Source organism: Carassius carassius, chromosome 14, assembly GCF_963082965.1.
Source record: "Carassius carassius chromosome 14, fCarCar2.1, whole genome shotgun sequence".
NCBI classification, from domain to species: domain Eukaryota; kingdom Metazoa; phylum Chordata; class Actinopteri; order Cypriniformes; family Cyprinidae; genus Carassius; species Carassius carassius.
In genome coordinates, this window is record NC_081768.1 from 32121933 (window position 1) to 32149496 (window position 27564).

At 43.7% G+C, this 27564-nt stretch overlaps 1 protein-coding gene across 1 annotated transcript in view; it reads left to right on the forward strand.

The window, feature by feature from the left end:
• LOC132156652 (inactive phospholipase D5) overlaps positions 1 to 27564 on the forward strand; it is a 61157-nt gene that overhangs the window by 22695 nt on the left and 10898 nt on the right. Inside the window, exons 3-8 of the mRNA XM_059565585.1 lie at positions 5617 to 5794; positions 5892 to 6000; positions 7558 to 7685; positions 7866 to 8063; positions 9667 to 9803; positions 10383 to 10551. Coding sequence (XP_059421568.1) covers positions 5617 to 5794; positions 5892 to 6000; positions 7558 to 7685; positions 7866 to 8063; positions 9667 to 9803; positions 10383 to 10551 — 919 coding nt within the window. The remainder of the gene's footprint in view (positions 1 to 5616; positions 5795 to 5891; positions 6001 to 7557; positions 7686 to 7865; positions 8064 to 9666; positions 9804 to 10382; positions 10552 to 27564) is intronic.

The window sequence follows — 27564 nt, forward strand, 5'->3', positions numbered from 1 at the left end:
GGCTTATGACTGTCCCATAGACTTACACTGTCAAGGTCTAGAAAAGTATGAAATACATCTTCAGAATAGTCCATCTGCCATCAGTGGTTCAACTTTTCTCCTCTGTGGCTGTCAGTCATTCGTTCAGACTTTAAACCATGACAGTCAGCTCGGTAAAGCTCTCTCCAACATAATTCTGTATTCCCATTATCATACTTGATTTTTAAATGTCTATGATTTAGCAAAAAGTTCTTCTTACCAAAGTTTAATAATGTTGTTTTGTTACTTGCTACCTGGTGTCTGTTGGAACAAAACACAGGCGTAGAAAAGACTATAAATTGTTTTTAATGTGCACAGTAACTGAAATTTAAAACGGTTAAAAGTAAGCCTCAGTAACTGTTGCACAGATATACACTATGCATCAATTTCTCTTGCCTTTGTGCTTTTATGTGAATTTATGTGAATTTGAATGATTTGCATGCCTCAGTACAGTCTTTGCTCCCTGAAGGTGAAAAATGCGCTGACCTGCTGGGTAGATATGATCCAGATGATTTCAAAATGAGTAGGATTTATGTATGGATAATAAAAGCTAGTCATATTCAAAATTCCTGTAAAAAACGATGAAATGTGAGACCTGAAGATAGGGTATCAGCCACTTTCAGGAAAGCATCTATAAGAGTACTTCTTCATCTGCCCGTGCACATGCTGTAGCTGAGGCTGAGAGGGCCAGCGTAAAGACATGAGCTGCTTCTTTACATGAGACGTATGCCCTGGACCTGGACCTGGACAAGGCTAAACTGACAGCAGCTCAATAAAACTAAAGACAAAGCTGAAATTTAAATAGAACTTGCTGCTTCCATGGCCAAATTAGACATGTTGGGGAGTTTGAAACATCAGCTCCAGTTCCTAGGGATCGGGACAATTCACAGAGAGGGCAGTCGAGAACATCTCAAATGTATCAAGCTCATGTTTTAAAGCATCCAAACCTCCAGCAACTCAGTCAGGTGAAATCAGTGATCCCACACTGACCAGTGAAAATACCAAAATATATTGCTGAAGCAACAAAAACTATTAAAAGCAGTGTACTGCATTACACTTCCTCCATTATAAGCTTTGAACACAACATCGAGGACAAAGCTGATAATGGCAATGACAAACTGCACTCTTTAGAGCAATATACATCTAATATGAACGTTTGATGTGTGTATGGATCGGACTCTTTGGGGCAAAAATTCTTCTAAAATAGCATATTGGTAACCAAGACAAAGTTGCCAATGAATATATTCAAATATAGCATCATGCTGTGATGCTATTAAGCCAGAGGATGTTATCACACTGTAAAATGATGCACAATTCTGAGAGCTTTTCTAAATTCTGTGTTTTTTTTTATATCCAAAAGGCATTTAGCTGGACACATCCATTTACATCAGAGCTACTATCTATTAAGTTTCGCATGCGATGTGTCTGTTGAGCAGAACAGAAAAAAAGGTCAGTGATTTAGTGGAATTTGTTAAAGAAAAGCAGGCAAGAATAACTATATCCTATGACCTAGATAAATATCCAACAAATTTTCTAAATATCCCAGACAACGTGTAAAGACACAAACCTCAGGTGAGACAGAACAATGATGTCCAAAAATAAAGAATTGCCACAACAATTCAACAATTCAGTCTTATAATGTTTCATGTACTGTATAACTGCACTTCCTGGAGTTTATATGTAGTTTCAACACTCCATATGAGGAGGATATGAATGAATGACTGTATTTGAAAGAGCTTTAGTTTAATCAGATTGATGCTGATAGAAGGCAACACTGGTTGGAGGATCTCCCTCACCTGTCAAATTTGAACAGCTAGAGATACGTGCGGCCCAAGAACACTGATATCCAGCCAGTGCAGCGCCAGCATTTTTAGCTTTCTTATGGCTTTGTAACAACTTGAGGGTGAGGAGATGATGACGGACTTTAAAAGGAAACTCTTGGACAATACAAGCTTGACATTAAATACCCCCTCAGATGCACTCCATGGCAGACCAGGTCCAAAATAAAGACTAGTACAACTGAAGGTCCCATTAATAAATTACTGTACAGTATATATTTAGCAAAATCATGCACAGTGTAATTAAAGTCCAGCATTCTTTCAAAATGTGATTCTATTGTCAACAAGGACAGGTAATCAAGATGCATCAGTGTCATTTTGTATTAAGTTCACTTTTAATACACCTAAGCTTAGAAAATGAATGCTTCCCCATTGCAATTTAGCATGATGCACAGTTCAACGTTAACCTCAGAAAAGAGAAACTGAAGAATAAGATTCTGCACAATACCTTTGAGCTCATATGGATCAGTTCACTATGATGGTCTGGGTTTGCTGGCAAAGCTTCAAACAGTGTGCTGTGTCTTTGACCATGAATAGTACCCAGATCAAGTTGCTCAGCTCCTTGTAAATGCCACAGTTATTCAAGGTCCTGCTTTGCTGTCCAAGCATTCATCTGCAAAGGTTTTGCACTTTCTCACCCAACATGTTTTCTCTGTGTCATCACAAAGCAATGCAGTGACTCTGTGGTCAGCAAATTCACATAATTCTTCTGCAGTGGCAAACATTAGTGTTCAGGACAGCCACTTGAACAAACAACACTTTTTCTTCACTTCTCTTCTGCAAATATTGTTGTCTCCTAAATTGCATTGTTGGCTCATTCGTGAGTTACTTTGGATGAAACTGTCAGTTAAATTAATATATGTAAATGTAGTGGTGTTAAATATCTGCATAATTCCTGCAAAGCATTTTCATAGAGTCACTCTGGCATTTCATCACATAGAAAAGCTTTAATGAGAAGGCATTTTGAAAAAAATGTGTTGGAATCATGTTTGTTAATTATATAAAATATTAGGGGACAGGCTATCAGACAAGCTATTTTTTTATGTAAAGTTCAAAACTGAATACATCACCATAAGACTGATATTTTTCCTTCCTATTGTTTTGTTTCTAAACTCTAAACACCCATAGCCATGAGGGAAGCAGTTTCTCCTCTGGTTTATCATTGAAAGCTCCAAATATCAAATAAAATCTTACACTCACTGGCCACTTTATTAAGTACACCTTGCTAGTGCCAGTTGGACCCCCTTTTGCCTTCAGAACTGCCTTAATTCTTAGTGGCATAGATTCAACAAGGTATTGGTCTATATTGACATGATAACATCACACAGTTGCTGTAGATTTGTCGGCTGCACATCCATGATGTGATTCTCCCGTTCCAGCACATCCCAAAGATGCTCTATTGGGTTGAGATCTGGTGACTGTGGGGGCCATTTTAGTACAGTGAATTCATTGTCATGTTCAAGAAACCAATATGAAATGATTCAAGCTTTGTGACATGGTGCATTATCCTGCTGGAAGTAACCATCAGAGGATGGGTACATGGTGGTCATAAAGGGATGGACATGGTCAGCAACAATACTCAGGTAGGCCGTGGTGTTTAAACAATGCTCAATTGGTACTAAGGGGCCCAAAGTGTGCCAAGCAAAAATACTACACCATTACTACACCATTACACCACCACCACCAGCCTGAACCGTTGAGACAAGGCAGAATGGATCCATGCTTTCATCTTCTTTATGCCAAATTCTGACCCTACCATCTGAATGTTGCAGCAGAAATCGAGACTCATCAGACCACACAATGCTTTTTTCAATCTTATATTGTCCAATTTTGGTGAGCCTGTGTGAATTGTAGCCTCTGTTTCCGGCACCAACAACCATTCCATGTTCAAAGTCACTTAAATCCCCTTTGTTCCCCATTCTAATGCTCGGTTTGAATTTCAAATTTCAGCAATTTGTGTTACCAAGCAATTGCAATTGGAAAGAAGTTAAGAAAGGTGTTTCGGTGTTGTTGGTTGTTATTTTTTTGTATGGTTAACATGTATGGTCCTAATTATAAGGGTTTGTAAAGATATGATTTGGAGAGAGTATTGATTTAGAGCTATTAAGTGTTGGACAGTGTGTGGGTAATGTCTCCTTTTAAGATATTCTATTACACAGACTCAATATACAGGGACTGTAACAGGATAGGAACTATGATCAAATCTACATGCTTTAGCGGTAGAAAAAAAAATTAGGAGGCACTTCTCATCTGAGGCCACTTTCATTACAAGTGAAATCCCCCTGGAGTTACCAACAATGCTTTACTGTAAGTGTTGGAGTTCAGGTGATGGTGGTAATGCATAACTGAGACCTCAGTAAATCTCATTTCCTGAACTGAACCCAGGACCTTTAAAGGGTTAGCTCATGTAAAAATTTAAATTAGGCTGTGCGTTTTAATTTTGTTTTAACGTTTTAATTTTTGGGTGAACTAACCATTTAACAGCCAACATCCTTAACCACTAGACTACCCCAACCCTCATGTGTATTCTGTTTGCATCTGCTGTCTGCAATCTTTCTTAAATTGAGAAAATGATAGTGTAATGTACATTTCTTAAAACCTATGGGTCAGAAAGCCACTTATGTTGTTTTTTTATTATTATTATGGAGGGGAATCTGTACTTCACTTCTGTAATATATTTGAAAACAAAAAGTATTTTGAAACTTGTTTGATGTAACCATTGTTTTAAACTGTGTTCAAATCAGATTTTAATTAAGACGTGATTAAGAAATGAGACATTAGTGTAATTTAGTAGAACGTGTTCACTTTACTGGGGCTCCACATTACCTAGGATTTCGTTTCCGGATCATGGCAAATAGGGAATGGGTGCACGTGACCAGGACACTTGCTTATGGCAATGCTGGCAAGCCACCATAATATAAATACATTTATGTATATATGTATATATGTTTGTATGTATGTATGGGTGTGTGCAATCATAATCATTGTTCTCACTATTATTGTATTTATTATTGCTACATTTCCATTAGTATACAGTATGCTGTTCTCTGTTGTGTTTGCAGGCCTGCTGCATCGTTATCAAGGGGTTTTGTTTCTCTTATTGATCTGTGTATTCCATGTCTTTGTGATCTGTTTCAGTCTGTTGCAGCCAGATAAACACTTATTATGCTGAATCATTGTCCGGATGATAAATACACAAACTATATGTAATTCTGTAATCTAGTAAAATCTAGGAGGTGTCACAATTAATTTTTCGTACACATAATGCTAATTCATCAGTTATGCCCACCCCTCGGGTTAAGTCTGACATCACATGTCACTGTTTCCAGGTTCACATGCTCTTTCAGATCCCAAAAGCAACGTAGCAAACAATTAAAAATGTTATTATATACTCACAGTAAACTTCAGTAGTACTGAAAAATCAACACCCTAACCAAACTCTCAGTTGGCCACTCAGTGATTCATATTTTCTGAATCTTTAAAATATTGGTGTCAAGGATGTTGTGAGGCCAGAGACTGTAGTATACACTGTGATTTTTAAAAAGCTTAGATTAATGGTGTGATATAAATGAGTAGTGCTTAAAAATGTCTGTTGAGTGTTCTCACTTGAAACTGAGTAGAGGTTTGGACCTGGAAACAATATTATTGGTCAGTATGTCACAGGTTAACAAGCAGATAACCCTATGCAAAACATTGGAAATCATATCTGTTCTCAATGAATCCTGCTTGCACTTAAATATAGATTCTGTTGTGTTCACAGTGTTGTGCTTGTTGAAAATATTCCAGAAGATCTGTCCATTCCATATAAGGACACAGTTTCACTGGCCGCTGGTCTCCATGAGCTTTTGGATCAAGCACATCGATCTGTTGAGATCGTGTCACCATGGTGGGCACTGAACTCTACCGAGTATGAGTCAAAACCTCCCCAGGCCAAACAGGTAACTCCCAACATACTGCAGAGTTTATTTTAAAGAGAGCTAGATTTGTGCCAGTATGACTGCATTTAAATGTGACTGTTTCGTCTGTCATCCTCAGGGTCAGATCTTACTGCATCAGTTGATGAGTCTGCAGTCTCGGTCAGTCAGTTTGAAGGTGGTCAGTGGACTAACGCATTCCTCAGAGCTCAAGGCACTCACTCAGAATGGTAAGTATATGATATTATCTACTATACACTGTCTAACAAAACCATCTTGTAAGACTCTTTGTGTTTGGACCAAGTGTAAAGACGCAAAGGCACAGGAATGTTATCACTTTTTTATCACAGGTTACTCCATGATTTGTGGGGAACACTCTAATTCAAATGTGCCCATTCCTATTCCTGGAGATCTACCATCCTGCAAAGTTTAGCTCCAACCCTGATCAAACACACCTGAACCAGCTATATCATCTTTTCAGTAACACTTGATAGATGAACCTGAAGTCTCCAGGAAGATCTACAGGAACAGGATTAGACTCCCCTTCTCTAACCAGTGACCCAAGTAGGCCTGCAATCAAGCCTGCAATAAATTTTAATAGAGCAATAAAAAAGAGACTTCCCCAATGTAGGGGAACAGTGTATACCTACTCTTTTTAGGTCCACTCCCAGATTTATCCACATCTACCTCAAGTTCCCTCATTGAGCTTTTTCCTACTGCTCAGATTATCCCTGGCCCTCATCTGCTCAGATACTTTAGATAGCTGAAGGCAACAGGCTTTGGAAGGATTCCTGAACAATTTAAAAGGACCACTGAACACTAAGGAGCAGAAGACTAGAGAGCAATGATTGGAGATAAAGCAGGGAAACCAGGACTACTGAAGGAAAACGAGATCACATCACCCCAATTCTACGTTCTCTGCACTGGTTACCAGTCCGATACAGAATTGACTTTAAAATTTTATTATTTGTCTAGAAATTTCTTAACAACCCAGGCCCCCACATACCTTTCTGACTTAATTAGCATTCATTATCCATCAAGATCTCTCAGATCAAGAGATCATCATCTCTTGGCTGTTCCACGATCTCGCTTAAAATGAAGAGGTGATCAGGCTTTTGCAGTAGTCGGCCCTAAGCTGTGGAACACCCTACCACTACATGTTAAATCAGCCTCCACATTAGCTGAATTCATATCTTTGCTGAAAACATTTTTTTTTCTCTAATGCGTTTAATGTACCATAACGTGTATGTTTTTGTCTTGTTTTGTTTGTTTTTCTTATCTCATTGTACAGCACTTTGGCCAACCAAGGTTGATTTTAAATGTGCTTTATAAATAAATAAAAAACTTGAAACTTGGATTGAGAGAAATAGAGAAAAGTCAGAGAAGTGACTTGGTATAGCTAATTATGGCGGAGAGGAGAAAGAGACAGAGAGGGAATACTGGTGGTTTTACAGACTTCATAGAAAACTAAACCAACTGAGGATGAGATGGAATCTTAAGAATATACCCCAGGGACTCGAGATGGAACATAGGAGAGGGCAAGAGTGGGTATCTGGAGGAGTAGAGAGTCAAGAAGACCACTGGAATCTTACAGGAGTCAAAAAATCAGGAGAAAGTGGAATCATGCCAAAACAGTTAAAGGGTTTTTGTATTAGCACTATGTCTTGTGTTTTGGGATCCCACAAAAGTAGCTTATACTGGGTAACATTTCCTGTTGATGGCACTTGATGTGAACAATTTTACAACCAGTGATTCATAATTGACTGTTTTGTTTGTTTATCCTCCAGGTGCCGAGGTGCATTACCTGAACATGACAGCCCTCATGAACGGTCAGCTCAACTCCTCCTTCTGGGTGGTAGACAGGAAGCACATGTACATAGGAAGTGCTGGCATGGATTGGAGGTCACTCTCTATGGTAAAGAACAACTATATAGTTAAATACAATTTTTTTAAAAAGGTGTTCCTTTCGCTTTACTAATTCCATTTAGTTCATTTGATTATTAGTCTGTATGTTGAAATTATATCATATGGCATGTTCTTCATTGTGTTTAGTAATATTGCATTGGTCTAATGAGGTGTTGTGTTATTTTCACAGATGAAGGAGTTGGGCATCATTATTTATAACTGCAGCTGTCTGGTGTTGGACCTGCACAAGATATTTAGCCTCTACTGGCAACTGCAGTATAAAGAGTTTTTGCCATCAATATGGTCCAAGAAACTGAACGCTCTGTATAACAGAGACAACAACCTTCAACTGCATCTGAATGACACGGAAGCAAAAGCATACTATTCAGTGAGTTGAGTTAGAGTGCTTTGATTTTTCATCTAACTATAGTCTAGTACAGTGGTTCCCAACCTTTTTCAACTCGCGGCCCACACATCCAAACATATATGTTTGCGCGGCCCACTGCAAAAAAAAATAAATAATAATAACTGACCCCGCTATTGTACAGTTAATAACTTAGTACTCAGAAGCTAGATTGTTAACTGTATTTATTGAATGAACTAGGGCTGTGCGATATGGGGGAAAAAACATCGCGATTTCTTTGATCAATTTTGATATTTCGATTTTAATCACAATTTTGACGCACACATATATGCTTTACAGTCATAAATGCATTCAGGATGAATTTGAAACATAATTCCAAAAGAAAACCAATTAGAGCTTCATCAAAAAGTTGTAACGTCTCTAGAAAAGACATAAGTCAAAATATTCACTAAAGGTGTAACAACATAGACTTATGACAAAAAATAAATAAAATATAAATATATACAGTTATGTGTGCGGTGCAGAAGCAGCAGAGAGAGTGCATTATTGTAACGCGAAAGCACATTAAAATAATGCACGAGAGCGAATCTCTCCGCTCGCACGCAGATTTCCTTTTGCTCTGTCACAAAACCGGACGAGATTGCTCAGATACACGCTGCTCTCACCCGGAGAGAGTGTGCGCACTTAAAACGTTTCTCATCACACTTAAACTGTGTCCTGTGCACTCACAACTCTCTCTATGCTCATGTGCTAGATATTAATTTTCGCACGTTTTTATTTAAAGCCTTTTACCTCGTGCAGTGTGAACGCTCTGATCCGTTAACATGGGCTCGGAAAAAAGGCGCATCGCAGACAGTGTGTGAACCTGGAGTTAGGCATATACCCAGTCTGTTCTGTTCTCGCAGTAGGCGCTGCATTCTGATTGGATCAGATAGCATAATGTGGGAGGTCAGAGCCGCGGAAAATCTTGCTATAAAGCGATTTAGAAATCGCGCAGGCTCAAATCGTTATTTTATGACGATTTCTATTAATCGCACCGCCCTAGAATGAACTGGCAATGAACAGAAAATAACTCGGACTGGCACCGCTCAGCAAAACGGGAAAACCAGATCCAGGCAGAGCTCGTCAGCGGGTAGACAGTCAGTGGAGCAAGCAGTCAGGGAACATGTTGACAGCATTTATGCATGTTTGAATTTGTAGTTCTGTATGCAGCAAAAATATCTAAGATAAATTGGCGGTTTATTCTTAAACCAATCAGCAAGCTCCAATAGTGGAAGCATAGTTACAGTTTAATATTTATTTTTTGTTATTTAATTATATATGAAATATATTATTATTTATTTTATTAGTAATTGGCGGCCCACCTACAATACCATCGTGGGCCGCGGCCCACAGGTTGAAAACCACTGGTCTAGTAGAAGCAGAAACGGTGGTTGTTTTACAACCTTAAGCTTCAACAGCAGTGAAACTGACTAGTGTTGATTATAGTTTTCATGTGGATTTAAGAGACTTTTCTGACCTCACTGTATGCAAATACACTGCATGGATTTCATAAGGCTTGTAAAGCTAACTACATTGGGCACACATGTTGTTAAATAGTTCAGTTTTTTATTGTTTGTTATGCCAGAGTTCTCCAGATGTTTTCTGCCCAAAAGACCGGACGAAAGACCTTGAGGCCATTAACAGAGTCATTCAACAGGCTGAGACATTTATCTACGTCTCCATAACCAACTATCTACCAATGCTCAACCGCAACCAACCCAAGTGAGTCCTGTTACATGACCAAAATATCTAACATTGAAATTACCATATAATACTTGTGATTTGAATGATGCTTAGAAAGAAATGTATTATATCAGAATACATGGCTAAGATATTTGCACCAGCTTCAAGCAGTAGGCTAACTGGACCATGCTAATCTAAAAGTGGTTCATGGGAACTTGGAATTACCTTATTTACTTATTGCAAACTAGTTTGGCTTTATTTTTTTCATATGGTACATGCAACATGTTATCATTGTGGAGAATAGTGTTCCCTTTAGTTAGGCACTTTGCCATTGACTTTGATTGAATTAACTCTGTTTCAGCAATGTGTCACTGGCAAAACATACTACAAGAAATACAAATTTTGTGATTTATAAATAGGTTTGTCAGAATACATGCTAAATGTCCTTGCAGGAAGGAAGGAGGTTTTTTAGATCAGATGTTGTAGTTATGACATCTACCAGCAGTTCTAAGGGGATAGTGCTAACAAGCCAAACCTTGGCTACTAGATTTATAAGACTATTGATAGTAGTAGTATTATAGTGCATTATACTAATGTTTACTCTACATGCTTTAACAGGTACTGGTCACGCATTGACAACATGCTCCGAGAAGCCTTGATTGTGAAACAAAGCATCAAAGTACGCCTGTTAATAAGCTGTTGGGAGCAGACTGACCCACTGACAATGAACTTCCTGTGGTCTCTCAAAGCACTGTGCACAGAGTCATTACGCTGCTCAGTAGAGGTGGTGAGTGCATTTATCAAAGATTACCAAAGATTTACATGCAATAGCATTGCTAAGGTTCTTCAAAAATGTTGATTTATTTAGGAAGCAAAAAAGTACTAGCTGTATCTGAAACTACAAATTTCCATAATATTAAAAAAACAGTGCATGTGAGTAGTTTATCAGAATTTGTCTTCATGAAACAATATGTAAGCAATACTTGGATGTTACTATTTCCTACTTGTAAATCTAATGGGCAAGTGGTCTCCTGCAGGTGCTCTTCTTAAAATTTAAATACTTTTGATTTGTTTCACGCAATATCTGTCATGATCCAGTCACTGAACTTCCATTAATTCACCACCAGAGGTCATCATCCCTGTGATGGAGTACTCGAGTCCTGGACTCGGACTATAGTCCGACTCGAGTCACTATTCTTTGGACTCGAGTCCGACTCGACACTACATTCTCTGGACTCGTGACTCGACTTGGACTCGCGGACTGATGACTCGTACTTGGACTCGGACTCGAGGATATATAAAAGGATATAAGAGGATATAAGGTGTTACACTTTTCCTGTTTCGTGCCCAAGACCAGCCGGAATCTATTCTTTTCCCTCACAGACACTGCTACCGCTCGCGCTCTTTGCTTGACAACACACTCACTGATGGCACTCACTTTACTTTCACTTTACTTTTTTTCCAAAGCGCTCGGGCACTTGCGGGAAAGGATGAAGCTGATTGGTTAGTTCTTGTCACATGACCCTTGGTGCGCTTGTGGCATTCTGAAAAGTTAAGATGTTTCTAACTCGACGCGGTGTGGACGTACCTGGAAAAAACGAGCGTGTCACTTCCATTATGACACGCATACGCTTCCATTATGAGCGTGCATACCGCGCGTGTGACGATTCGCGACCAGAGAAACACAGGGAGAGCGAGATCCAATCGCAGATGTTTATTTCAAGTATAAGGGTGATCCAAATCGTGGTCGAAACAAGCAGAGGTCAATTCCAAACAGACAGTCCAAAAATAAACAAAACAAATAAACAAAGGAGGGAACAGAAAAGGGAACTCGGAAGACGAGAAGATGAAGAGGAATCTCGGAAGACGAGAAGCTGGCAACACGAAGGGTAAGGACTCCATAAAAAACAACAGGGAAAGACTGGAATATATAGGGAGACTAATGACAATAGATTGCCTGCACCTGGTGCAATTAACAGGAGTGCAATTACTGTGAAGACAGGACCAGACTAGAGGAATTCTAGTGCCTACGGTGAAGTGCCTAAGGGGAAGTGAGCTCACTAGTGGACACCCAGGGAAACAGAGACTAGACAGCATGACAGTACCCCCTCCTCCACGGAACAGCTGCCAGATGCTCCACCCGAACCCAAGGGAATACTAAACAGACAAGGAGACCAGGAGGGAGGTGGAGCGGAGGAGGACTAGGGGGAGGGACGGAGGGCCAGATAAAATGTTAAAACAGAGACAAGAGGACCAGGTAGAATGGAGAACAGAGACAAGACAACCAGGTGAAATGGGGAAACAGAGACAAGACAACCAGGTAAAATGGGGAAACAGAGACAAGAGAAGTGCAACACAAAACAAGGAGTCCAGGAGGGTGGTGGACCGGCGGAGGATCAGGGTGAGGGACGGAGGGCCAGGTCCTTAGAGGGAAACGGAACGACAGACACAGACTAGAAACCCAGGAGGGAGGTGGACCGGCGGAGGATCAGGGGGAGGGACGGAGGGCCAGGTCCAAAGGAGGAAACAGACAGAAAAAACAAAAGAAAACAAAAACATAAGTCCATGAAGGACATCACGTGACGCCCACCAGTGCGGAGTAGAAGACCACCACAACCGTGTGGTCAAGGCGGAAGCCCCCCAGGGCGGAGCAGAAGACCACCACCTCCATGTGGTCGGGACAGATGCCCCCCAGGGCGAAACAGAAGACCACCACATCCTTGTGGTCGCGGCCGGAATCCCCCAGGATGGAGCAGAAGACCACCACATCCGTGTGGTCGGGACGGATGCCCCCCAGGGCTGAACAGAAGACCACCACCACCGTATGGTCAGGGCGGAGCAGAAGACTACCACATCCTTGTGGTCGAGGCCGAAGCCCCCCAGGGCGGAGCAGAAGACCACCACATCCTTGTGGTAGAGGCAGAAAGTCCCCAGGGCGAGGCAGAAGGCCACCACAACCGTGTGGTCAGGGCGGAAGTCCCCCAGGGCGGAATAAACAAAACAAATTAACAAAGGAGGGAACAGAAAAGGGAACTCAGAAGACGAGAAGATGAAGAGGAATCTCGGAAGACGAGAAGCTGGCAACACGAAGGGTAAGGACTCCATAAAAAACAACAGGGAAAAACTGGAATATATAGGGAGACTAATGACAATAGATTGCCTGCACCTGGTGCAATTAACAGGAGTGCAATTACTGTGTAGACAGGACCAGACTAGAGGAATTCTAGTGCCTACGTTGAAGTGCCTAAGGGGAAGTGAGCTCACTAGTGGACACCCAGGGAAACAGAGACTAGACAGCGTGACAGCGCGCCTACATTGGAAATAACGAACTTGAGAGTGCAAAAGACGCGATATGTGAACGGACCTTATCATTACACGTTGCTTTCTGACCAGTCGCGTGCCGTCACACACACACATTCACTTGAACACATACAAGCGCACTCACGCTAAATCACTCGGTCACTCACACAAAAACGCTCTCTCTCTCTCTCTCTCTCTCTCTCTCTCTTTCTCGGCATATCGTATTTATTTTTTATGTTTTAAGTATCTTTAAAATACAGTGTCCTGTAAAATGCACGTTTCTTTTTTTCGCCGAGTGTATTTCTGTAATACATTGTTAAAGGATTAGATGAAAAATGTCAAAATGAAAATGAAAATTTCCTAATCATTTACTCCTCCCAATAACATCCAGGATATCCATGGCGTTTTTTTTCTTAAATTATGTTTTTTAAGGAAAACATTTCAGGATGTTTTCTTCATATAATGGACTTCAATGCCTACCAACTCAGTTGGTTGCTATTGTTTCCTCAAAAAACGTAAAAAGTTTTCCAATACGGGACTCGAGACTCGACTCGGACTCAAACTCTGGTAATGGTGACTCGACTTGGACTCGACTCGGACTCTTCTTTGGGGACTCGGACTCGGACTCGAACACTGGAACTCGAGACTCGACTCGGACTCGACAGTTGGTGACTCGACTACAACACTCCATCATCCACAACACAGACTCTCACACTACACAGTACACCCTGGACTACATTTCCCATGCTGCATTGCACCAATCACAGTCACCTGATAACAATCACACATGCACCTGAGACCAATTACACACACACACAGCACAATCAATCAGACATGCTATATAAGCATTGGAGTTCCTTTCACACGGCTGTGTATTGTTCTGCACATATCCCTCTCCTAGCGATAGCTGCGATACCAAGACATTCTGTGTCTTTTCATTGCTTTGCCCTGTTACTTGTGTTTTGACCCTTTGCTCTGGATTCTGGATTACCCCTCTTGCTTAGCCCTCTGGATATTGTTCGTTCTTTGCAGAGCCACGCTTGCACAATGGATCCACATGTCTCACGTCTGGTCAGCCCCGTTACAGAATACTGGGTCACACAAGGATCCAGCGACTTTTCTGATGAACATTTGGCCAGGTATGGACACTGCAAGAATTTTGTTACTCCTTAGACAAGGCCCACGATCTCTGGAGAACTATGTTCACAAATTTTTAACCATAGCACACTATTCAGACATACCGGACTGTCTTTTGGTAGAGTTTTTTTGCGATGGCCTTAATAAACCTCTACAGTCTGAGGTTTGACGTGAGGGTCTGTGTTCATCACTCAGTCAGTTTTTGGACTATGCTTTGTGGTGTGTTGGCTCTTCATTCACTGTGGGTGTCTTGGAGGAAGAACGCGGCACCGCCCTCACTCATGTAATGGCAGCCGCACTAGAGCACGAGCACAAAATGGCAGTTTTGTTTTGTTTTTTTTAAGAACAGAATTAGAATAGAGAGTGCAAAAGTTAGAGGATCAAATAAAGATGGAAGAGATGGGTTTTAAGCCGATACTTGAAGATGGCTAGGGAAATTTTGTTGGGCAGGTCATTCCAACAGGAGATAACATTCAATTTAAAAGTCTGTAAAAGTGACTTTGTGCTTTTTTGGGATAGCACAATCAAGTGACGTTCACTTGCAGAACGCAAGCTTCTACAGGGCACATAAGTCTGCAGTAATAAATTTAGGTAAATGGGTGTAGAGCCAGTAGTGGTTTTGTAGGCAATATGCTTGAATTTTATGCGAGCAGCTATTGGTAGCCAGTGCAAATTGATAAACGGAGGTGTGAAGTGTATTCTTTTCAGCTAATTAAAAATTAATCTTGCTTCTGTGTTCTGGATTAATTGTAAAGGTTTGATAGAACTGGCTGGGGGACCTGCGAAGAGAGCATTGTAATAGTCCAGCCTGGACAGAACAAGAGCTTGAACAAGGAGTTGTGCAGCATGTTCCGAAAGAAAGGGCCTGGTCTTCTTGATGTTGAATAAAGCAAATCTGCAGGACTGAAAAGGTTTAGCAATGTGGTCTGAGAAAGTCAGCTGATCATCAATCATAACTCCAAGGTTTCTGGCTGTTTTTGAAGGAGTTATGGTTGATGTGCCTAACTTGATTGTGAAATTGTGATGAAACCATGGGTTTGCTGGACCACAAGAAGTTCTGTCTTGGCAAGGTTGAGTTGAAGGTGATGGTCCTTCATTCAGCAAGAAATGTCTGTTAGACAAGCTGAGATGTGAGTGTCTACCGTCGGATCATCAGGATGGAATGAGAGGTAGAGTTGAGTGTCATCAGCATAGCAGTGGTATGAAAAGCCATGTTTCTGAATGACAGAACCTAATGATGCCATGTAGACAGAGAAGAGAAGTGGTCCAAGAACTGGGCCCTGAGGCACTCAAGTAGTTAGATGTTGTGACTTGGACACCTCACCTCTCCAAGATACTTTGAAGGACCTATCTGATATGTAAGACTTAAACCACTGGAGTGCGGTTCCTGAGATGCCCTTTGCCAGTAGGGTTGATAGGAGGATCTGGTGGTTAACCATTTCAAAAGCAGTGGACAGATAAAGCAGGATAAGTATTAAAGGATTTGGATTCTGCTCTTGCCAGTCTTAGAGGTTCAACAACTGAGAGCAAAGCAGTCTCAGTTGAATGTCCACTTATGAAGCCAGATTTGTTGCTTTCAAGGAGGTTGTTCTGTGTTAGAAATGCAGAGACTTGGTTGAACACTGCTCGTTCAAGTGTTTTTGCAATGAAAAAAAGGAGGGGAAACTGGTCTGTAGTTCTCTAAAAGATGTGGGTTGAGGGTGGGTTTCTTAATTAGTGGAGTAATTCAAGCCTGTCTAAATGATTAGGAAAAAACACCAGTGTGGAGGGATGTATTAATGATGTGAGTGAGTGCAGGTATAACATATGGGCCTACATGTGTTCATTTAATAAAAAGCAGTTAGTGATCACTTGGATTCTATATTTATTTTAACTGCTTAAAAAAGCTGTTCAATCTAAATGGTTTTTGTTGTTGTTGTTTTTTTCTGGGCAAAAGAAAATCATGTTTTTTTATTATTTAAATGCAAACATATTGATATATTTATCGAATATCATAAAAATGTTGACCGTATCAATATATATAAAAATATATACATCGCCCAGACCTACTGCCACAGCTGATCTTCACGAGTGAAGTCAAGTCATGGTTGGTCTTCCTGAGTCAAGTCACATCCTCGCTGGACTTCCAGAGTCTCGTCACTTCTCAGCTGAACTTCCAGAGGCTCGTCACGTCTCAGCTGAACTTCCAGAGTCTCGTCACGTCACAACAGATCATTCAGAGTCACATCACTTCACCACAGATCTTCCAGGGGCTCATCACCTCTTGTCTGTTGCACCCAAAGCCTGGTGGTCTGCTCTTCAGTATCCCAGACTGGCATCCAGCATAGAGGATCCACCGCTGTTGTTAGTAAGAGCAGCTGGTATCCCTAAACCAGCATGCTCAACCCCTCCTGTTCATGAACTAATTCCCCAGTCTGAAGTGCTTCCCATGATGGGGATCGCTTTGTTGCGTTTGGGCTGAGTACACCACTACTGAAACTCTAGAGGTGGTGGTGTCCACTATGATTTCTCCAGAGGTGGCAGCTAATGCTGCAGAACCTTCCGAGGTAGTGGCGATGCTGCTAGGTCCCCAGAGGTGGTGGCGTCTGCTGCAGTTTCTCCAGAGGTGGCAGCACATGCTGCAGAACCTTCCAAGGTGGCGACGCTTGCTTCAGCTCCTTGCATGGTGGTGGCACCCAGCAACTCACTTTCAACCCATTATGTCACTGTTGAAGGAATTATTAATGAACTCCCCCTGTTTTCTGTGAGTACTGCTGTAGAACTTCCAGAGGTGGTGGCTTCTACTGCAGAACCTCGAGAGGTGTAAGTGGTATCGACCCATGAATTCTCATCCTGTCCTTTCACGGCTATGGAGGCTGTCTATGAACTTCCATTCTTTCCCGTCATGGGTGTGGAAGCCATCTATGAACTCTTGTCCTGTCCTGTCATGGATATGGAGGCCGTCTATGACCTCTCGTCCTATCCTGTCATGGCTAGGGAGGCCATCTATGAACTCTCATTCTGTCACGGCTATGGAGGCCGTTTATGAACTCTCTGGGTTCACTGACTCAGTCCCTGAGACCATGAATGCACTGCTTGTGTTGTCTGTCTTTGCAATGGGTCTCGGCCCCATCTGCTCCTCCCAGATGGGCTCGAGTTCTGCCTGCTCCGCCCTGGTGGGCTCCAGTTCCGCCTGCTCCGCCCTGGTGGGCTACAGTTCCGCCAGCTCCACCATGGTGGGCTCCAGTTCCATCTGCTCCACCCTGGTGGGCTCCTGCTCAGCCAGCTGGGCCTCGGTCCCCGGCCACTCCATTTCCTCATGGACCTGGCCCTCCATCCCTCCCCCTGTTCTGCCTCCACTTCACTGCCCTCCTAGATTGTATGGAGTTTCTGGAAGCCGCTCCTTGGGGATCTGCTATGTCATGTTCCGGTCACTGAACTTCCTTTAATTCACCACCAGAGGTCATCATCCACAACATAGACTCTCACACTACACAGTAAAAAAAAAAAAAAAGTGACGTGACATTTAGCCAAGTATGGTGACCCATACTCAGAATTTGTGCTCTGCATTTAACCAGTGTTGGGGAGTAACTAGTTACATGTAACAGCGTTACGTAATTTAATTACAAAATTATTGTAACTGTAATTAGTTACAGTTACTACGAAAAAATTAGTAATTAAATTACAGTTACTTATGAAATTTTTAACGATTACAAAGGGGATTACATTTGAATATTTACACACATCCACATACAGATTTAACTGATTTATTTACCAAATTGCACTGACTATTCTGAGACATAACACCCTAATAATTTCCGGGATGCGGAAATACAGTCTGGTTCATAGAAATAAAAATGGAATGCCTAACGCGGACGGAATATACCACATTTTGGATGACTAAATCAAAAGTAGGTCAGTAGGCCTACACTTGAATCAAAACATGACATGGACTAGTGTCTGTGAATATTAAGCCCCTAAAATGCAATATATGACTTGCACATTCTGCGTGTCTGTGGAAATCAGGCGTGGACTGGACACCGGGAGAACCGGGACAATTCCCGGAGTCCTGGCAGCCGATTTTGCCCCACTATTTAATATCATTATTGTATAATTGCCTGCCGAATGTTCTAAAGTGATCATTTGCGAATCCGCCATTTGATAATTAAATCTCTAATAAGTCATGAATTGTTAGTCATGACTCGCGCGCTTTCCGTGCCTCCGCCAAACGGTTTGGATCAGACTCTGAGTAATCAATGCGAGAGAGAGAGAGAGAGAATAGAGTGGATTGCTGGAGCAGAGAAGCAGAACTCCTGTTCAGGGTTTCAGGTCAGTTCTCTTACGAGAGTTCTCTCGTACTGCGTCTTAGCTAAGACGCTACGGGAAAAGTCTCTTTTCACGATACACTGAAGCAAAAAATTATCCTTAATTTTGAATTATTGTAAAGCGCATTTGCAGCAGCACACAGCCATAGGCGAGACGGTTCGCGCCCTCCATGCCACTTCCCGCCGAAACGGGTGTGGCCTAGCCCTATAAAGGGAGCTCGAAAAGGCTGACTCACCTGATTTATTTAATCGCCGAAGCGAACCAGAGTGAATCGTACGCACGGCAGAGAACGCAGTACTCGTTCCTTCTTCTAGAGAGAGCCGAGGTTACGTTAGTAACCGAGTACGTTCTCTTACGAGAGTTCTCTCGTACTGCGTCTTAGCTAAGACGCTACGGGCATGCGCGTAATTTGCACGGGGGTTACGGGGGTCATGACCCCCCCAAAAATCAGATCCAGCTAATATAACCCCCCCAATATCATCACATCATTTAGATTAAAATAGATATGAAATATTCAGAATGAATACTTTTGTTCATTTTCTTTATTAATTTCATTTGCCAGCAAGAAAGATAGTATCATATTTTAAATAATCTGTAATGTACCCCCCGCCCACCGCACCGATTTGGTATTACCAAAGTCTCTGGTATTACCCAACCCGCTTTCTGTACCAAGTTTGTTCACTATTTTGCGCAGTCGATGGGATGAATGGTTGGAGAAAGCTGACGGAAAGATGAAAAGGACACTGAAAGGCAGCCAGACAACGATTTTTTATTGTTTGTCGACACCAGCCAAAAAAAAAGAAAAAAGAAAAAAAAAAGAAAAACGAAAAATCCTGACCAAACGGAGGTACCATTAAGTTAGCTGTTAAGTTAGCTCAGCGTTTCTCAAAGTGTGGGGAATAGAAACATGACAAACAGGTTTTGTGCCCATCTTTTAAATTCCGTTATTTATTGACCATACACTCAAAACAAAGACACATTTAAATGTAAGCCTTGACGTTACTTAACCTCTTCACACGTAAGTTTAAAAGTATTTCAAGGCTACCGTTATTGATCGTAGTATCGCTTTATGGTTCCCATGGAGACGCGCCATTCATTGCTTGTCACACCGTAGCCACAATAGTGCTGAATGACTGATGATCTGCTTTTATTTCCTTTTTTATTCAAAATTTCACAAATGTGTTAGCTATAGCAGGATATATCTGATATTCCGATTGTCAAATATGTGCAAGTGGATGTGTTTTGTTGTTCAAACACCTTTATAACGATCGCATTACTTGAGCTGTATGCGCAACGTATTTTAGGTATCTATCTTATTAAAATACCTAAAAAAATACGTACATTATTAGGAATTTACCACCTCTGGTTCAATTTGAGATTATTTTTATTTTTGTTTGTTTGTTTGTTTTTTTGTTGTTCTTTTTGCATGGATTTTGCAAAGTGTCAAAATGAATCAAAGCACAACTAGGTTAATGTTAGTCCACACTTGTATTGATGTTATCAGAAGCTAAATGCAAACACAATTATTATTATTTTTTAATCTAATTTTGAGTCTTATTTCATGCAAAGTGATAATATAATTGCACTTTCATTTTCTTTATTTAAATTTTTTATTGCTGTTATTTGATGTTAAGTTTTTAAAATGTGATGTTAATAAAATACATTTTAACAGTTAAACTTAAAGGGTCATGAAACCCTAAACCAATTTTTCTGAGATTTTAACAGAGGTAGGTGTGTTTAACACCATAGAAGACAATGTTATAATCTGTAAAATTTAATAATAGGATATAAATGGTTAAATTTGAGTTTGTATCGGCTATTTTCGTCTTCCGGGTTTGAAATCTTCATCAAGTCTACGTCACAGGATGTGACGTTTTTCTGTACGGATCATACAGTGATGACTCATCGTTCTCTCATAATTATTAATGAGGCTGAGCCTTCATATCCAATGAGAAGACATTTCACTGAATTAATCATGATACCACGTGGATCTTTTCAATGATAGACCTGTCAAACAAACTGTGATATTGCGTAGTCGATGAGAGAGGCGATCATAGGACGCAAGTGTTTGTATGCGTGGTGCAAAAGTTCAAGCGCATTGCATAGCTTTCCCCGCGATGCTGCCAGGGCTAGAGTCTGGCTCCGTGCGGCTGGTTGGCCATCCACAACGGACACATCTAATTTATATATATGCAGCAAACATTTTTCTCGAGAGAGCTTCGCCTCTCGAGAAGTCCTCCACCTCCACAGAACCCTGCGCGCTGCCGTCACTGTATATTTCTATGTCGCTGTCCATCTTTACTATTGTTGTTCAGGTGGCGCGTCGATCTAGGCACGGAATTTTTTTTTAACCGGAAATCTATTATTTGCAAATATATTAATTTATAGTGTGTATATAAAGTATATAGTTGTTTATAATGACATTATAATTAATATGTACATTTAATATGTTTTATTCAATAGAATTTGATGACAGGGCGTTCAGTTACTTTTGAAATGACAGAAATAGTGTCAGTGTATTGCCAGCTTTTTAAAAAAAAACTTTTTTTGCTTACGTTTTACGACACATTTGTAATGATATGCAATAACAGTTATCCCTGCCGTGCAATACCACATCCACACTCCCCTCCCCTTCTCACAGCCATCCACGCCCATTTCAGTTGCATTTTTCAAAAACAGTGTGAGCTAGACTTGCGCTGAAATAGGGGGGTTTCATGACCCTTTAAAGCCTAGTTTATTAACATTTTGTTGGGGTGATTGGGGACAGGTGGGGCTCGGAACCCTTTCCTACCTCTGAAGTGGGGAATGGCAGAAAAGTTTGAGAAACACTGAGTTAGCTGATGATTTGTTTTGTTGACTGGAGTTGGCTGGCTAGATGTTCGTTTGCCAGTGTCCTATGAGGTAAAGCCAGAGGGTGCCAGGGACTGTGTAGAACCAATGTCACTGAATTGTAACTGCTGTTTGCTCCAATACAGTCACCCGTTTTGGGGGGGATTGCATAATTAAATTATGCAAATTAGCATGTTACCTTTTACACAAGAAAATAATACAATAAATTAATAAATAAATAAATATGCCGCGAGTTTAACCCCCCCAATGGTAGACCCAAAGTTACGCCCTTGGCTACGGGAAACCCAATGTAAAGCGCCGTGCGTGCAGAGATCACACACCAATAAACCTGGAAGCGACGCCCAGGATTTACCGTGCACAATCACCTGAGGGACTCACAGAGAGTCCTAGAACAGGAGGGGGGAGCTGCTTCGCGCCCTCCATGCCACTTCCCGGCGAAACGGGTGTGGCCTAGCCCTATAAAGGGAGGTCGAAAAGGCTGACTCACCTGATTTTTCATCTCTTCAGCGAAGCTCACGCATCGTTGATCACGAGAAGAAGCAACGCGTCGTCTGATAAGCATCTCAGTGGGACGAGCCATTCCTGAAGCTGCTGGCCAACGCCGCCTTCCACTGCCGTTCCTGCTGCGCTCTCCGGCGCCCATATCCTTTTCAATTCCTTTTATCCTGTGTGTGCACACTCGTAAAAGAGCTGCGTCTTTTTAAAGATGCCTTCTTGCGGCTCGTGCAGAGCCCCACTCAGCGAGGGAGACCGTCACTTCATCTGTGTCTCCTGCCTGGGTGAAGATCATGCAGCGCTCGCGCTCGCTGATGGCGGATGCCCTCACTGCGAGCTGTTGCCAATGGTGACTCTGAGGACTCGCTTGGCATTTTTCTCTGAGCCTGCATTCTCCGCTGCGCTGCGGCGCCGTACAAAGCGCCGCTTCCAGCGGATTCCGGAACCGTCTCCAGCTCAACCGAGGAAGTCGATCTCAGGGCTGCGTTGGTGGAAGAGGACACGTGCTCTCTGCTAGCTTCGGGCAGTGAGGGCTGGGCGAGCTCCGGGGATCTCGCGCCTTCTGCTCAAAAGCCCAGCAGACGAGCTGACATCGAGAAGGAGCTGATGTGAGTGCTCACGCTGGCCGCGACGAGCCTCGGCCTCGAGTGGTCTGCACCAGCACCCCCCTCTCGTTCCCGGCTGGATAGTAGTTTCCTTTCGGATGAGCGTACTTCTCCGAACTCAAAGCCTGCCTCATTTCTTCCTGAGCTTCACGAAGAGGTGGCAAAGGCTTGGAACGCTCCATATTCAGCGCAAACTCGTTCGTCTGTCTCACTAGCATTCTCCACACTGGATGATGTTAAAAACAGGAACTACCAGTCACTTCCGCCGGTGGAACATGCGATAGCGACGCACCTTTGCCCGCCCTCGGCTGGACGACGGACGAAAGCGGTGTTGCCATCTAAAGCCTGCCGCATGACGTCATCTCTGCTCGCGCAGATCTTTTCTGCTGCTGGGCAGGCTGCGTCTGCACTACACACCGTGGCCACGCTGCAGATATTCCAGGGTGATCTCCTCCGTAAGCTGGACGAGATGGGACCTGAGGCTATCTGTTCTATCCTCGCGGATTTGAGATTATTAATTTCAGATTATGCCTTCCGCTACAGTGGCTGAGAGGCATCTATGGCTGACGCTCTCAGACATGAGAGCGTCAGCGGGGACCACGGCAGAGGATTACGGTGAGGCCGGAAGCCCCGAAGCCATCCTAGCACTCCTAGGAAAGCGCCGGTGTACGAGTCCCTCCGCGGCCGAACTCTCACCCAAGCGCGCCACTGTTTCAGTTCCAGGGATTGTGACTGTCTCAGCGTCTTTTGCAATGCGCAAGCCTGTACAGTTGCCCGCTTGCCTGCACACAAAAACCATTATCACGGCTACCCATATATTTCCAGAAAAAGGTGTAATTTCTGGTGTCACGGCCACGGCCGATGGTGCTATAAATGTAGTGACGATGCCCACTGCTCAGTGCCCATCTCCACATATAAGCACAGCCCTTCATACAGGGCTCGCGCCCATAAAAGCGACTCAGGTCGATCGCGCGCACTACATAGTAAACGTGCCCACTCCTCAGTGCCCACAAACACTATGTCACACACGTCATGTGGTTTCTGTAAAAACGAAACCCGTGCACGTTCGTTCTGCCCAGGCAGACAGCGAGTCAAAAGCAGTAAATGTGCACGCTTACAGCCCACAATTACTCACAGACAGCACGAGTCCCATGGGACCCGCTCAGCCCTCCCTCACTCGGTTAAGCACCGTGGAGGGGTCGAGGACGACCGATCTGCCCGCTGTGATCAGCGCGCTCCCCGCCTCAAATGTCACAGGCTTAACGCCCATGTTGCAGCACATCGAAGCGCTGCCGTTGCCCAGCCAACAGACCGCGCTTCGCATCCAACCCTTAGCCATTCATGCAGACGCATGGTCAGCGCTTCCAGGGGTTTCGGATTGGGTGCTAGACAGAGAGAGGTTACTCGCTACAGTTTTTTCGACGCCCTCTGCGCTTTTTAGCGCGCGTCGAAACTACGGTCAAAACAGAAGTAGCACACCTACTTCGAGCCGAAATATCAAAACTGTTGAGCAAAGGGGCTGTGGAGCCTGTATCTCAAGCTCAAAGCGAAGGGGGGCTGTACAGCAGATACTTTCCAGTGCCCAAGAAAGACGGAGGTTTCAGACCCATACTGGATCTAAGACAGCTGAACAAAGCATTGGCGAAACGCAGTTTCAAAATGCTTACAACCAGGAGACTCCTCGCGCATATTCGCAGAGGAGACTGGTTCATGTCGATAGATCTGAAGGACACGTATTTTCAAATACAGATAGCGTCATGTCACAGGCGATATTTGAGATTCACCTTCGAGGGCCAGACATACCAGTATACAGTCCTGCCATTCAGCTTGTCCATGGCTCCTCGTACATTTACGAAGTGCATGGACGCAGTGCTCGCTCCTCTCAGACTCAGAGGCATGCGAGTGCTGAACTATTTGGATGACTGGCTGATTCTGGCTTAATCACGATCAGAGCTCGTGGAACACAGGGCCATTTTACAGAAGATGCTAGGTCTCATGGCCTCAGCATCACCAGTTCTTCAGTTGGGCCTGCTCCACATGCGCCCCTTGCAGTTCTGGCTGAAAGCGCGAGTACCGCGCAGAGCGTCGATGTTACAGCCTTGAAACCCTGGACAGCGAACGACTGGTACCAATCAGGTGTAAGCCTGGGGACTTCCTCGAAAGTGAAAATGGTGTCGACGAACGCCTCCACTTCGGGATGGGGAGCGCTGCTCGAGGGCAGACTGTGGTCAGAACGGGAAAAGCTCCAACATATCAACTGTCTGGAAATGCTGGCAGTAGAGAACGCGCTGACGCGCTTTTGTCCCCGAATCAAGGGCCACCACGTCTTAGTCCGTTCGGACAACATGTCTGTGGTGTCCTACATAAATCGCCAAGGCGGTCTCAGGTCCCGAAACCTGTACAGGTTGGCGGAACGCCTCCTGGTTTGGGCTCAGCGCAACTTGCGCTCGCTAAGAACAGTTCATGTGCCTGGGCTACAGAATCTGGGTCCAGACAGACTGTCCAGAAACAACATTCCCACGGGCGAATGGTCTCTACACCCACAGACAGTCCAGCTGCTGTGGGAGAGATTTGGCAGGGCGGAAGTGGACCTCTTCGCGTCCCACGAAAATGCTCACTGCCCAGCGTTCTTTTCCAAGAACGAAAGCGCGCTGTCACAAAGGTGGCCACGCTGCCCGCTCTATGCTATTCCCCCCGTCTCCCTCCTTCCGCAGGTGATAGAACGGGTGAGGGAAACAAGATGCTCAGTACTGCTTGTAGCACCACTTTGGAAGAACCAACCATGGTTTCCAGATTTGATGCAGTTAGCAGACACTGCCCCGTGGCCAGTGCCGTTGAGGAGGGACCTCCTCTCGCAGGCCAGGGGCTCGATTTGGCACCCTCAACCGGAGTTGTGGTCCCTCCATGTGTGGGTGCTCAACGGTTACCCGCTGATCTCTCAGTGGGAGTGCTAAATACTATCACTCAGGCTAGAGCTCCATCGACTCGACGGCTATATGCCTCGAAGTGGTCAGTATTCTCCAGCTGGTGCACAGCTCGGGGACGTTCACTCCTGAGTTGTGAGGTGACGGAGGTTCTCTCCTTCCTACAGGAGCTGTTGGATAAGGGCAGAGCCCCCTCCACGCTCAAAGTTTACGTGGCGGCTATCGCAGCGTTTTCTGAGACAACGCTCGGTCAGTCAATAGGAAGGAACGATTTGGTCATCCGCTTCCTTAGAGGAGCTAGGAGGCTGAATCCTCCCAGACCTCTGTCAGTCCCTGTATGGGACCTCTCGACGGTTTTGGAGGCCATGAAAGGTTCCCCTTTTGAGCCTATCCAAACGATTAGCCTCAAATATCTGTCATTCAAGACAGTGTTCTTGTTGGCTCTCGCTTCAGTGAAGCGTGTGGGTGACCTGCACGCGCTCTCTGTGAGCCCGACGTGCTTGGAGTTTGGGCCTAATGACTCAAGGGTCATACTCAAACCTAGGCACGGTTATGTGCCGAAATCCCTCAACACACCGTTTCGGGCTCAGGTTATTTCCCTGTCTGCCCTGTCGGTGTCAGAAGAGGATGGAGACTCGAGTCTTCTTTGCCCCGTTAGGGTTTTAAGAACTTATGTGTCTCGCTTTGCTGTCTTTAGACAGACTGAGCAGCTGTTTGTCTCGTTCAGTGGACGTTCCAAGGGAATGGCTGTTTCGAGACAGAGCCTATCCAGATGGATAGTTGACGCCATAGCCTTAGCTTACGCTTCCAGGGGCCTTCAGTGCCCACTGGGCGTCAGAGCACACTCCACAAGAGGCGTCGCCTCGTCGTGGGCGTGGTCTAGTGGGATCTCCTTACAGGATATATGTATGGCGGCAGGATGGGCCTCGCCGTCTACATTTATCAGGTTCTATAACCTAGAGATTCCCGCCCTGCAAGCAAAGCTGTTGTCGGTATAGTTGAATCAGGGTCCTGATTGGAACTCTGAGATCGCAAGCGCTATGCGCTGCCGACTGTTATATGGGTAGTATTGCGTGAGACCCACATTACCAAATTGGTCAGGCCTTGCCTTGATTATGTGATGTCATATTGCCGCGTCTACGGACGCTGCTAGATATGGGACGGAGGGTCTCCCCCCTCCTGTTCTAGGACTCTCTGTGAGTCCCTCGGGTGATTGTGCACTGTAAATCCTGGGCGTCGCTTCCAGGTTTATTGGTGTGTGATCTCTGCACGCACAGCGCTTTACATTGGGTTCCCGTAGCGTCTTAGCTAAGACGCAGTACAAGAGAACTCTCGTAAGAGAACGTACTCGGTTACTAATGTAACCTCGGTTCTCTCTAGAAGAGGGAACGAGTACTACGTTCTCTCCGTGCGTACGATTCACTCTGGTTCGCTTCGGCGATGAAATAAATCAGGTGAGTCAGCCTTTTCGAGCTCCCTTTATAGGGCTAGGCCACACCCGTTTCGGCGGGAAGTGGCATGGAGGGCGCAAAGCGCCCTCATTGGTCTGATGTTGCATCAGCCTGCGCTCGATAGGCTTATGCAGTTGCCGCAGAGCAGCCAATGAGCGAGCGAGCTGTCTCGCCTATGGCTGTGTGCTGCTGCAAATGCGCTTTACAATAATTCAAAATTAAGGATAATTTTTTGCTTCAGTGTATCGTGAAAAGAGACTTTTCCCGTAGCGTCTTAGCTAAGACGCAGTACTCGTTCCCTCTTCTAGAGAATCAGAATCAGAATCAGAAAGAGCTTTATTGCCAAGTATGCTTGCGCATACAAGGAATTTGTTTTAGTGACATAAGCTTCCAGTAAACAGAGACAACAACACACAGACAAAAAAAAAATATTTACAGGAGAATTACAAATTGGCAAATAAATAAGTGTATAAACAATTGTGCTATAAATGATAATGGAATAGGATTGAGTGAGATGCAGGAATGTTCTAGGATGGAGGGGTAACAAATAAATGTAAGGATATTGCACATTTTTGCATAAGTTTAAGTGGGAAACATTTAACTGTTCATGAGGTAGATTGCCTGGGGGAAGAAACTATTCTTGTGCCTTGCTGTTCTTGTATTTGCGGCTCTGAGGCGCCGGCCAGATGGCAAAAGTTCAAAGATGGGGTGACTTGGATGTGAGGGATCCAGA